Below are 13,705 nucleotides of genomic sequence, written 5' to 3' on the forward strand. Positions count from 1 at the left end.
GTGCAGATGAGCTTCTTCTGACTGAAATGATGTTTAATGGCATCTTTAATGATTTGACTGCTGAGCAGGCAACAGCTTTACTTAGCTGTTTTGTGTTTCAGGAGAAGGTAAGTACTCTTTTTTTGCTTCAAAGAAAGTTATGTAATAAATTGATTTTTCCTGATGACATAGGATGAAAATTAAGAACTATATAAGACCATAAGATACAGGAGCAGAATTAGGCCATTTGACCCATTGAGTCTGCTTTGCCATTTCATCATGGCTGATCTATTTTTCCCCTCATTCCAACCTCCTGCCTCCCCCCCCGTATCCCTTAATGTCCTAACCCTGAGGTGTATTCCAGTTCATTACACAACACCCCATCCAGAATTGCTTTTTCCCAAGTTGGCTCAACAATAAGCTGCTCTAAAAAGCCATCTCATAGGCATTCTACAAATTCCTTGATGATCCAACATCAACCTGACTTTCCCAATTTACCTGAATAGTGAAATTCCCCATTGTAATTTGTACCCCACATGCTGGCTACTGTTCGTGGGTCTGTATATGACTCTCATCAGGAACTTTTTACTCTTACAGTTTCTTAACTCTACCCACATGTATTCTACATCTTCTGATAATATGTCATTTCTTTTTAAGGATTTGTTTTCAGTTTTTTAACCAACAGAGCTACCCTACCCCCTCTGCCCACCTGCCTTTCCTTTCGATAAGATGTGTATCTTTGGATGTTGAGCTCCCAAATGTGATTTTTTTTTTTCAGCCATGATTCAGTGATGCCCAGAATGTCATACCTGCAAATTTCTTACTGCGCTACAAGATCATCTATCTTATTTTGTATACTGTGTGTATTCAAATATAGCACCTTCATCACCCTTTTCAATAATGCCTCCAGTTAGCAGTAGTTAAAATTCTTATCCCTTTCTAAACTACTTGTGTTTTTTTTTTATTCTGGAGAGTTCTATAACCTCTCCTTCACTCTCCTTCCCATTTACTTTATCCTTACTTTTCCAAGTTGTTGAACTCTTTCCCCACCCCCACAAAGCCCTACCCACAACCCTAATTATGTGATTTGCCAGGACCCTGGTCCCAGCATGGTTCGCATAGAGCCCAGCCCAACTGAGCAGCTCCCTCTTTACCCAGTACTGCGTAAATGTCCCATGAATTCAAACCTACTTCTCTGATTAAACACCAACCTTTGAGCCACATATTTAGTTCTCCGATTTTATTAACCCTTTGCCATTTTGGACATGGCTCAGCTAACAATCCGGAGATTATTAACTTTTTGGTTCTTTGTTTTAATTTGGTCCCTAGCTGTTCAAGTTTCCTGAGCAGAACCTCTTTCCTCCTCCTTCCAACATCATTGTTACCCACATGGACCACGTCAACTGGATCTTTCCCCTCTCTTTCCAAATTCCTCTGTAGGTCCGATGAGATGACCTGAACTCGTGTATCAGGCAGGTAGCACAACTTTCAGGACCCTTGATCCTTGCAACAGAGAATTGTGTCTATTCCCCTGACTATACTATCCCCAATTACAATTACATTCCTCTTTTCTCACCCCTCTTAAATGCCTCCCTGAGCCACAGTGCCACAGTTTGGTTGCTCATGCTTCCTACTGTGCCTCTCATCCTCACAGGGAGCAGCAGTCTTTGAAGTGTCGGGCAAGCTCAAGGGATAAGGCTCCTCCAACACTACCTCTTGGTTTCCCCTACCTGCCTCACTCACAGTTACGCCCTGTTGTCCCTCGCCACAGAATGAATTTAAAGTAGTTAATCTAATGGGCCTGATGGCCTCCTGAAACACGTGTCCAGGTAATTTTTCCCCTCCCTGATGCATCGCAGTGTTTGAAGTTCAGATTCAAGGTCATCACTTTGAGCCTGATTTCCTCAAGCAGCCAGTGCTTGTGGCAAGTGTGATCACCAGGATCCACAATGGGAACCACCAACTGCATTATGCAGCTGCAACACATTACCTGATCCTGCATCCTTATTTAATTTATTGTAGATAGTTTGTTTATTTAATTATACAAAACTAATATATTTTTTTAAAAACCCTTGCCTGTTCTTATCTGCTACCCACCTGTGCCTTCTCACCGAACCCTGTCGAGCCAAAGCCTCTTGACATTATCAGGCCATGGTGTCAAAGTTGGGGATGCCCAGATTCACTCTTTCTTGTCTGAGGCTCTTGAAGTGTTTGAGAAAGACAATGAGGAAAAGTTGAATGCAGTTAATTTAAAAAAAACAAAGAGATTAGAGTTGTACTGCCCTTGCATAGGTGTTGTAACATCAGTTAGACTGTCAGCCAAACTTCATTCAAAAATGATTTGAGAATCAGGTTATAGCATCCAAGCCCCATGGTTTTATTGCAGACTCAGTGGCATGACATAGTGAAGAAAGAGTGAAAAAGCAATGCTTCTGCTGGGGAAACAACAGGATGGCTTTGAACAAAAACTTCTTTTGCTCCTAACATAAACCACTGACCTTCTGCCAGCCAATGTGCCTTCCGACTTACTACCTCCTGACTGCTCAGAAAGTGAACAAATACAGATGTGAAACTGCTCCTTAAAATAAAAGCTGAATGTACTTAGGCACATAAAAAAACATAAATGAATTGCCTGAAAGGCAGTACAAGAGTAAAGAAATGTTCCAAAGATTGCTGGGAAGATGAACAGGTAAAGCTGCAAAATGCTTAGTTGAGAAATTATAAAGCAAGGATGTGATGCTACTCTAAGTAATTAAATTGACTGTTCCTATTGTTCTGTTGAATTTTAAGAGGCTTTACTTTGGGAAGAAAGTTAAGACTGTGTAGGATGCAATGGTGAATCATCAAATTCATCTCAAGAACTGTAAGTTCTATTTGTGGGGAAAGACTAGGGAAGCAAATTTCACTGTCAATTACTTTTTTTAAAACAATGTTAAGTACATTTAAGGGAAAAACAGTATCTCTTCACTGACCACCTGGGCCTATGACTCACATAACGGACTGTTGTCATCCTTTTTGCATGTCATATTCATAACAGGACATGTAGCTTCCATTTTAGTGATTCAGCATACAATCTTTTAAAGAAATATATGAGGATTCAAAGATTTATTTATTATCGAGGTATACAATTCTGAAATACTTCAATTCTCTGGGTAGCTATGAAACCAAGAAAGAAAAGGTCATCAACCCCCAAATCATACCACCCCAATACCACAAAAAAGAAACAAACAAAAAAAAACGGAATAGGCATATCAACCCTCAGGTCCCTCCTCCAGCACAAAAACTGGGCAAAATGAATCCGGCACATTGACCCCCAGACTTCCTCCTCTCACACAAAAAAAGGAAAACGGATCAGGCACATTGACCCTGAAATCCCTCTTCCTGCACAAAAAAAACAAACAAAATGGAAACCCAAGAAGATTGAGCGAAAAAAGCACAGAATTTAAGAACAATAAGACTTTTAAAAAAAGAGTCCAAAGTCGAAATCCAAAACGCAGAAAAACCTGGGGAACACTCTACAGTCCCAGCGGAAGACTTTTCACTGATCAAAAGACAGGCAGCCAGCGCTCGTCCCTCCACACTCGCTTCAGTGCTTCAGTCTACCTCGTTACTTTAATGGGTGAACAATGGGAGCTTTAATGAGTGGAATGGAGCCCAACATCAGATTGCACCCCGTCCTGCAGCCTGCCCACCGAAAGGGGCACTTAAATAAAAGTTGTGTGTTTAAGGTCTGTTAGTGAACACTTCCTCAGTGGAGTATTTTTTGTTTTCCTCCTGTGTATCATTATTTGTCAGTGGTTCTTTCATATGTATTGAAAACTAGATTTGAATCCTCAGCTAAGAGGACAGCACTTATTAATCATTATTTTGGTTAAGAGGATTAAGAATTGTATTCATATAAGAGAATTGCAGATACCTGGCACTTGTTTCATTTCCACATGCCACGACACTTGAAAATGGGGCCGAGGTATAGAGAAATTTCTATAAGTTCAACTCCCAATAACTTTCAGAAAAGTGGAAACAAATATTTTTGAATTGTAATACTTAGCAATTTTTAATAACTTTAACTCTTTTTCATTTTCAGTCCTACCTGAAACAGTTTAATTCAGCCCTTCACAACTTTACCCTGACCAAAAATGGCCTAGAGGCTTTCATGCCCCAATGAAACTTGCCACAGCATATTTTGTCTAAGGATGCTGTCTAAGTTGCATGCCATCTTGGTCAATGTCTCCCATCCACTACATAATGTACTGGGTGGGCACAGGAGTACATTCAGCCAGAGACTCATTCCACTGAGATGCAACACAGAACGTCATAGGAAGTCATTCCTGCTTATGGCCATCAAACTTTACAACTCCTCCCTTGGAGGGTCAGACACCCTGAGCCGATAGGCTGATCTTGGACTTATTTCATAATTTACTGGCATAATTTACATATTACTATTTAACTATTTATGGTTCTTTTATTATTTATGGTGCAACTGTAACGAAAACCAATTTCCCCCGGGATCAATAAAGTATGACTATGACTATGTTTTCATTTATATTTTTTTTACCTCACTATGTTGTCTTTTTAGAAGGCTGAAGTTTTAAAAGCATTTGTTCTGTGGTGATCTTTCATTCACAGTATACTTCTCAATCTGAGCATCAAAATCTCTTTTTACCCTCTACTTGAGATGTGTCCAAAAAAACTAGAAATATCAATGTTATGTGATCTGTGAAGCTCTGTTTTATGCAATTAAATCAATAAAGGCTCTAAACTGTGATATTCCTAATCCACTATGTCATTAATTCTGTGAATTATTCATTGAGTTATAGTAGTTATTCAATAATAATATAATTTGGATTGTTGTTTTCTAATTTATAGGCAAATGAAATGCCTAAACTGACAGAACAACTTGCAGGTCCTTTACGCCAGATGCAGGTAAGGCCTTTCTTAGTCTAAGCTCAAAATAGTTCAGGTGCTAGAAATGTAAACTAGAAAATGGAGATTGCTAGAAAACTGAGTGGACAGGGCAGGATCTTTGGATTGAGGAGTGGAGTTAATAGATGGATAATCTTTCACCAGAATTAGGAAAAATTAGAAAAAAAGACAAATTTAAATTGTGGAGGCAAGAGAAAAAGAGGAAGCAAAATAGGTCTATATTAGGTGACCACCACTCCCTGCTATTGCTATTACTATTACTAAAGCAATAGTATCTTCCTGGTTGGTTCTTGTTTTCAGCTATTTCTCTTACATAAAAAGCCTAAATTTAATCTTGTTTCTATATCTTTTAATCTGGATCCCACACTGGAAACCAACACCATTTAAGTATAAGCAGACTTCCAGAAGAGCTGCCTGCTGTTATTTCTTGGTTAATTCTGCTGGATTGCAGTAGTTTTGACTCTTATTTAAATTGTTGCTGCTCGTCCTGCATTGCAGCAATGACTGCATGTCAAAAGTTTAAAAAGAACAAAATACAGGAAGTATTTAGCAGACCAGACAGCATCTGCAGCAAAAGAAGCAAAGTATCATTTCAGCTTGATGACCTTGCATTATTTATTTATTTATTATATTATCTCTTTCCTGATTTGAATCACCTTAGATTTATTTCCTTTCCAATGTAATCATACGTTGTAAACACTGATGCAGATATTAATGCATTCCATTACTTCCTATTTATCCTGAAACTCAGTATAGAGTTTTTCAAAGCCCTAACTCACATTTGCCAAATTTCTTTTTTTGACTCTTATATTTGTAGACTCTATAATTTTCTATTTTTATCAATTTCATTTTCTTTCCCGTACTCTTTCATCATATTTGTCATATTCACATCCCCAGATCTTCCAATTTTAGTTATTTTATCTTTATAGCATTTTGAAACTTGAAGGAATCACTCTCTAAATATACATTAAACTCTAAGTGTCTTTTACTAAAAAGAGAAACTGAAGCACCTTCAATAACTCCAAAAGACTGAGGTTGGGTAAAATACTAAAATATTCGCTGTACAATACGATCTCCATGGTGAGTGTCTGTCCCCAGACTGAGGGGGAGGGGCAAGGCAAAACACCTTTATATAGGAATCTGTGGGAGAAGCCACAGGGGCAGTCAGCAGAGGAGCGTGTCCAGACAGTTAACCCAGTTACAACATATATATGGTTTACCACAGAAACATGGTTCATCTGAGTACTCTACACCATTTTATTTTTCCATCTCGTTTCACTCTCAATCTTACCTTTGAAAATAACTATCAAGAAAATAAAAGCTAAACAGTTATTTAAGTTCTAGATAAGGGTATGTTATTGTCACTAATCATTAAGTTTTGCAACATTTAAGCTTGTTCAGGTTTAATTGTCATTCAGCCATACATGAATACCCATGAATACAGCCAAACAAAACCGCATTAATCTGGGGCCAAGGTGCAAAACACAGTATCACCAGTCACACACAGCACTGGGCACATACAAGATATCAGTAAAATATAATCATACAAAAAAATACAGTCTAGGACCCTGAATCCATTAATATTGCAGCAGCCTGTAGTCAACACAACACAAGTTACTTAATTGTTTTACACAAATCTGGATCAAACAGCAGCTGTCTAATGTGCAAAGAAACCTACCATTTGAGGTTTCACCAGCATATTTAGCAATGTGAATGACAAGAAAGACCAAAGCTTCTTTATAAATAATTTATCCAATGTTAAGCCATTTGTATTTTCCTAATGATAACATTTTCTCATGTCTAACTTCAGGAATGTGCCAGGAGAATAGCCAAAGTGTCAGCAGAAGCCAAACTGGAGGTTGATGAAGAAATGTATCTGGACTCCTTCCGTCCCCATTTAATGGATGTTGTATTTACATGGGCAAATGGATCTACTTTTGCTCAAATATGCAAAATGACAGAGGTCTTTGAAGGTAATATTAGTATACTGTCATGTAATTTCATATTCCTTTGAATTTTAAATTCAACAATAAAATTGTACTTTGCAATGTTTTTCTACTACATTTGACTTAAAAATTGTAACTTACAAAGATTCAAAAACATTGGTGTACATAAACACCAATGCCCTTCCATTCCGTTCCCCAGAAAAGCCTTGTAAATAGTACATACAGCCCAATCCATCACAGATAAAGCCCTCCTCACCATTGAGGACATATGCAAGGAGCACTCTCGTAGCACAGCAGCATCCATCATCAAGCAACCCCACCATCCAGGCCATACTCTCTTCTCAGTGCTGCCATCAGGAAGGAGGTACAGGAGCCTTGGGTATCACACTACCAGGTTCAGGAGCTGTAATTACCTCTCAACCATCAGGCTGCTGAACCAGAATGAATAACTTCTTTCACCCCAGCACTAAACTGATTCCACAACCTATGGACACACTTTCAAGGACTCTACAATTCATGTTCTCATATACTTATTAAAGTTCAAAGTAAATTTATTATCAAAGTACACGTATGTCACTATATACAACCCTGAGATTCATTTTCATTTATTTTTTTTTTGTTTTTAATATTTGCACAACTTGTCTTTTGTCATTGGTTGTTTGTCCGTCTTGATTTTGTCTACAGTTCTTCATTGATTCTGTTATGTTTCTTTGTATTTATTGTGAATGCCTGCAAGAAAATGAATTTCAGAGTAGTATATGCTGACATATAATATGAACTTGGATAATAAATTTTGTTTGAACTTTGAATTTTACTAACGCTGCAACAGTGTCACCTTAGCACATTACTTTTCAAATGGGAAGCAAAAATGTTTTAATGTAACTGCCATTGAAAGTCTGCACCTTTCCTCAGCTTTCCGATCTTTATTAACTGTCTCTTTTCTTGTAGCCTCACAGTTGATAACAGGCTGAGCGTTTCCAGGATTATTTTTATTTACAATTTCTAGTTTCAGCGGTATAATGATTTCCCTGGATTGTCCTGCCAAAACACACCTATACTTCCACCTTTGCTGCACTTGATATGATTCCCTGATTTTAGCCTCCCCAGTATTCTGACTAAAGGTCCAGTCTGATTTGTAATCTCTCCTCATGCACAAAAAAATTGACTCATTTATTTGAACATCTGTCTAGTTATTGTACTGAAATTCTAATTTTGAGAGGGCATTTTGATTAATTTTCTACATACTGTTGATGGACCAGTGCCTTTATACAATCACCTCTCGCACGTCTGTGGATTCCATCCTGAAAAGCATAAGCTTCTTTGACTTTTCTCTAACACAAACCCCAGAGGCAAGCAATTAGCCTCTTAAATCCTTGCATAGCCTCTAGTGCCTGCATTTTCTCATTTGTATCACAACTATCAGTTGAATATAGTTCTCAACATATGGTCTGACCAAAGAACTGAATAGTTAGCCACAGTTTCCTGTCAATTGGACTGCTTTGGCTGCAGTTCAATATTGGTTTTTGTTGATTGCTACTCTGCCTCTAGGACATACAGTTCTTTTCAAGAGCCATAAAATCTGGTGTACAAGTTGCTTCCCTCATGAATTTTTAAAAGCTTCAGGGAGAAACCTTTCCTTAAAAAAAAAAAAATCCTCAGCACCTTTTCATGAACATTTCTGTAGTTCATTGGAGTTAGAGCTGTACAATTTGCAGACATTGTATTGTTAGGGAAAACTTGCTTTCCCGATCATAAACTTTTAAAGTCTGAAAAGCATGATATTTACTTTTGGTGTCAAAGCAAAGGGATAGAAAAGTCAGTCTAACAGCAGTTGGGTCAGTGATGTTTATTTCTAATATCAAGCATGTCAACTGAATGCAACTCCAGCTTATGTTATAGGCCACAGCTTGTGTAATTTACCAATGTATACACTGGAGCACGAGTTGTATTATTGTATAAGTTGCACCTTTCATTGCACTCTTCAAAAATCCCTAGAAAATAGGCTATTATTTTCTATTACAGCCTGTACATTTTAATGGCTGCCGTTGTTGTTTCTATTGATCTTCCACATTTGGTATCATTGGCAAATATAACATGTTTTATTAAATTTGAGTTTAGATAATTGATATAAATTAATATAAATGAGGAACGTCTTTACCCAGAGTGTGGTGAATCTATGGAATTTGTTAGCTATGGAGCTCAAGTCTTTGGGTATATCTAAGGCAGAGGTTGATAGATTCCTTATTAGTCAGGGCATGAAGGGATGTGGGGAGAAGGCAAGAGATTGGGGCTGAGAGGGAAATTGATCAGCCATGATGAAATAGCAGAGTAGATCTGATGGATCAAATGGCCTAATTCTGCTCCTATATCTTATGGTCTTATGGTACGAATGCTAAATAATTGATCTTCATCTAGGTCTTGCATACCTCAATTGCATCCTCCACCAACCCAGTATTCTTCCAGAGTGTGAGGCAGTAATTAGAATTGAGTGGTCAGATGCTAGCTGGATGTTAGACCAAGCACTAGAGTCAGAAATTTACAGGCAATTTGTCTTGCAGTTGAATAATGCCTTTGACATGGTCAGCATCTAAAGACTCTTCATTAGAGATGTTATGTTGAAAGTGATATTTCATTCACTAGTGTTTAAATGTTTGGATTAATATTACATAGTCAGTGACAATCTTAGACCATATAATATATGGTTAATGTTTAGTTTAGAAATGAAATCTGAACTGTGTGAAAGTGCAGCATGGCTCTGATTTTGGAATCCGCAACAGCTTTGCTTGTGTTGTGTTGTGTTCCTGCCCTGCTATGGTAATTCTTTCCAGATGGGCTTGGAGCTTGTTGGAACCTTTGGGATTCATGGATCCATTTGCAGTTGTGGAGTCCTGCTCTTCCAGGAGTCCCAGCACAATTACAAATCAGCAGAAGGTGACAGTTGTCGTTCATAAATTTTGAAAAATTCTAATGAATTGGGCAGTTAATACTGAATGTAAATCAGTAACATTACTTGTCATGTTTTCAAGTCCTGAACAAATAGTTGTGTTTTTTTTTTCTCAAGAGAATGGATATATTTATAAATCAGTTGGAGTCCAAATTGGTGGTTTGTGTTTTATGGGCTACACTGACTTTAGTAACCATCAAAATTATGTACTCAGCAAAGCACATTGCTCCAAAATACATTGAACTGGTCAGTGTTTAGCCATTGCTGTGAGCTTGCACATGTGTCAATCACCCTGCCTTTTTTTTAAAAAAAGACTAAAAATTGTGATAAAACTAACAATTTTTAATCTTGTTAAGTGTAACTGTTTGTCTTCAGTAGAATATGTATTTTTGTACCAATCAAAATTAGTAGGTTTATTATCTGTGACATGTTGTTTTGTAGCAGCAGACATTTAAACAAAAACACTGTTACGATAATAAATAAATAGCATGGAAGAGGAACAGCAAGATAGTGTGTATGGTTTCATGGACCGTTCAGAAACTGATGGCAAAGGGAAAGAAGTTGTTCCGAAAACCTTGACTGAGATTCTTCAGGCTCCTGTACTTCCTCCATGGTGATAGTAATAAGAAGAGGGCATGTCCCTGGTGATGAGGGTCCTTAATGATGGGTTCCTTCCTTGAGGCACCACATTTTTAGTATCTCCTCAATGGTAGGAGGTTTGTACCCATTAAGTTTTATTCATTGTTTTGCACTTGCTTTTCAGTCTATAAATTAACCAACCCTAATGATCTTTTAACTTTATCCTTCTAGGACAAGAAGCTAGGGCTTAAAGAAGCTAATATATATTGACTGTTCCCTTAAGAAAATGTAATGAAAGCAACTTTAATTATTAATGCATAATAAATGCCATCCTGCATTGGCCAAGATTTATGGTCAGCAACAAAGGTACAGTCATCACTGACCTTGAACTGATCCCAGAGGTTAGCAAGTATGATGTTAAACCTGTTTAAAATTTTGAAGAGGGGAATACAGTTACTTTTCAGAGAGCAAAATAAAGATTGCGGCCTAATTATGGAACTTGAAATATCAGCATGTAAAAATGGTTCATTCTTTTAAAAACCTGTGCAATTTCAAAATAATTGCCCATGAGTGAATTACAGTTGGACCCCACTCAGTGCTACTAACAGGAAAAATATTTTTACTAAAAATCACTGGGAGACAAAATCTTTTTACCAGCTAGAAGTATCTTACCAAAAGCAGTCATGTTGTTCACATTTGGTCTGCCAGTAAGAATGCATTTTCTAATGTTCCCTCTGAGAGCTAATTCATTTAGTGTTCTCATTTCTAGGAAGTCATTCTGAGTAGTAACGTAAGTACCGGTGTAAATCTCATATAGGCAAAATCTGTTCTATCCGATTCAACAAGATATTACATTTTAAACAATGTTTAAGCTGCATTGCATTTCAAGAAATTGAAGTTCATGCTTATTTATTACCATGCTGTTTATTACCATGCTTACCTTGTGGTATAGACGGCAACAATGCTTCCTGTGAAGATGCAGCCAGTCACTAACAACAACTTTGGATTTTCATGTTCAGTTCGACTATCCATGGCATTTTTCAAGATTGGATAGGCCATTTGCAAACTATTTGACTGGGCCCTGGCTTTGCACCATCACTTGCACCTGTTGCCAGCTTGTAATATGTATCACTTACGTTGCATTTGTCAATTTGCTACTTCTAAACATCACTATCCCAGTGCACCCCAGAATGCTTTCTCTTCTTTCCACTGTAAACTTCAAACCGTCAAAACTTAATTCTGCATATCTGAAGCACCTTCAATTACTCCAAAAGACTGAGGTTTGGTAAAAATACTAAAAGGTTTTTATTCGCTGTACAATACGACCTCCACAGTGAGTGTCTGCCCCCGGACTGAGGGGGAGGGGCAAGACGAACACCTTTATACAGGACTCTGTGGGAGGAGCCACAGGGGCAGTCAGCAGAGGGGTGTGTCCAGACAGGTAACCGAGTTACAACATATATACATGGTTTACCACAATATCCTAACTCCCAAACTCCAATAATGGAAATGTCTCAACATCCTGTTATGCCTCCTTAGAATCTAAAATATTTCAGTAAGATCACCATTCATTCTTCTAAATTCCAACAAATATAAATCTTAACTTTATTTAACTGTTATGATATGACAGCCCTCTTATCCCCAAGAATTAACCTGGTGAATCTCTTAAGGGGAACAAACTGTACCCCATGAACAGTCTCACCGACCAACATCCTGTACAACTTAATTATTCTTTTTAAATTCAAACCCCCCTGCACAGAAGCCCAATAATTCTTTTCCTTTTATTACTTGCTGTACATGCAGGCCAATCTTTTGTGTTTCATGCATAAGAATGACTAGATCCATCAGCACTCCACAGCTTTTGCATAATAGTCTGCCTTTTGATTCCTATTGCTGCAAGCCCTGTTTTGAAATCTCTCTCTGCTCTTGCTGTTCCTCAGCTTTGCAATGAGGGATACTCTGGAAATTGTAATCACTTCAGCAAACTTTTAAGGCTTTTTAAGGTAATAGCACCTTAAATTCTGAAATTCCTTCCCTAAACTCCAGAGATTCTGCAGATGCTGGAAATCCAGGCTGAGCACCTTCACTCTGTTCATAACAAGAAGGATTTCCTGGTGGCCCACCATTTTAATTCCACTGCCCATTCCTTTGTCGGCCCATGACCACTTCTATTGCTGTGATTAGTCCACTCTTAGGTTGGAGGAGTACCATCTCCTATTCCATATGGGTAGCCTCCAACCTGACTACGTGAGCATCATTTTCTCTAACCTGGTAATTTTCTTCTCTTCTGCTCATTTGCCTGTCATCTCCCGTGGTCCACTCTCCTCTCCTATTAGATTCTTCCTTCAGCCCTTTACCTTTCCGCCTATCACCTTCCAGCTTCTCACTTCATTCCCCCCCACCCCCAACCTGCCTTCACCTATCACCTAACTTGTACTCCTTCCCCTCCCCCAGCTTATTTTAGCTACTTCCCTCTTCCTTCCCAGTCCTGATGAAGGGTCTTGGCCTGAAACGTCAACTTTTTGTTCCTTTCCAGTTAAGTTCCTTCAGCATTTTATTTGTTTCTCTCTAAACTCTTCTTCCTTTAAGACATTCCTTAAAGTTTATGTCATTGACAAAGTCATCCAACTTAACTGTCTAAATTCTGGACATAATTGTTAACATAGTTCTCAGTAGGCTACTTTAAATTCTCCTCCTTGACCTCATTTCTACCAATCACAATCGACAGTTCTTGCAGAATGACAAACATTAAGATGTTTTTTACTCTCTCCTCATCAAGTTCCATCTCCAATGATATCAGAAACAAGAGGGTGCAGGTGTAATGTGAGAAGAAAGGAGTTTTAAAGGAGATCTGAGGGGGAAATATTTCACACAGACTGGTTGACATCTGGAATTCACTGCCAGAGAGACTGTTGAAATCAGATTCTATCACACAGGTTTGAGACAATTAGACAGGTATTCGAATAAGCAAGGCATTGAGAGATGGAGACCTAGTGTGGACAAATAGGATATCATGTTGATGCTTTATAAAGAACTAGTGAGGCATCACTTGGAGTATTGTCAGCAGTTTTGGGCCCCTTATCTAAGAAAGGATGTGCTGACATTGGAGAGGGTTTAAAGGAGATTCACAGAAATGATTCCAGGATTGAAAGGCTTGTCACATGAAGAGCAAACAACAGGAATTCTGCAGATGCTGGAAATTCAAGCAACACACATCAAAGTTGCTGATGAACACAGCAGGCCAGGCAGCATCTGTAGGAAGAGGTACAGTCGACGTTTCAGGCCGAGACCCTTCGTCAGGACTAACTGAAGGAAGACTCAAAGGTGAAGTGTC

At 38.3% G+C, this 13,705-nt stretch overlaps 1 protein-coding gene across 1 annotated transcript in view; it reads left to right on the forward strand.

Annotated features, from left to right (window-relative positions):
• mtrex (Mtr4 exosome RNA helicase) overlaps positions 1-13,705 on the forward strand; it is a 123,701-nt gene that overhangs the window by 101,477 nt on the left and 8,519 nt on the right. Inside the window, exons 23-25 of the mRNA XM_072252521.1 lie at positions 2-107; positions 4,846-4,902; positions 6,713-6,875. Of these exons, the coding sequence (XP_072108622.1) occupies positions 2-107; positions 4,846-4,902; positions 6,713-6,875 (326 nt within the window). The remainder of the gene's footprint in view (position 1; positions 108-4,845; positions 4,903-6,712; positions 6,876-13,705) is intronic.

Source organism: Mobula birostris, chromosome 3 (assembly GCF_030028105.1).
Source record: "Mobula birostris isolate sMobBir1 chromosome 3, sMobBir1.hap1, whole genome shotgun sequence".
NCBI lineage: Eukaryota > Metazoa > Chordata > Chondrichthyes > Myliobatiformes > Myliobatidae > Mobula > Mobula birostris.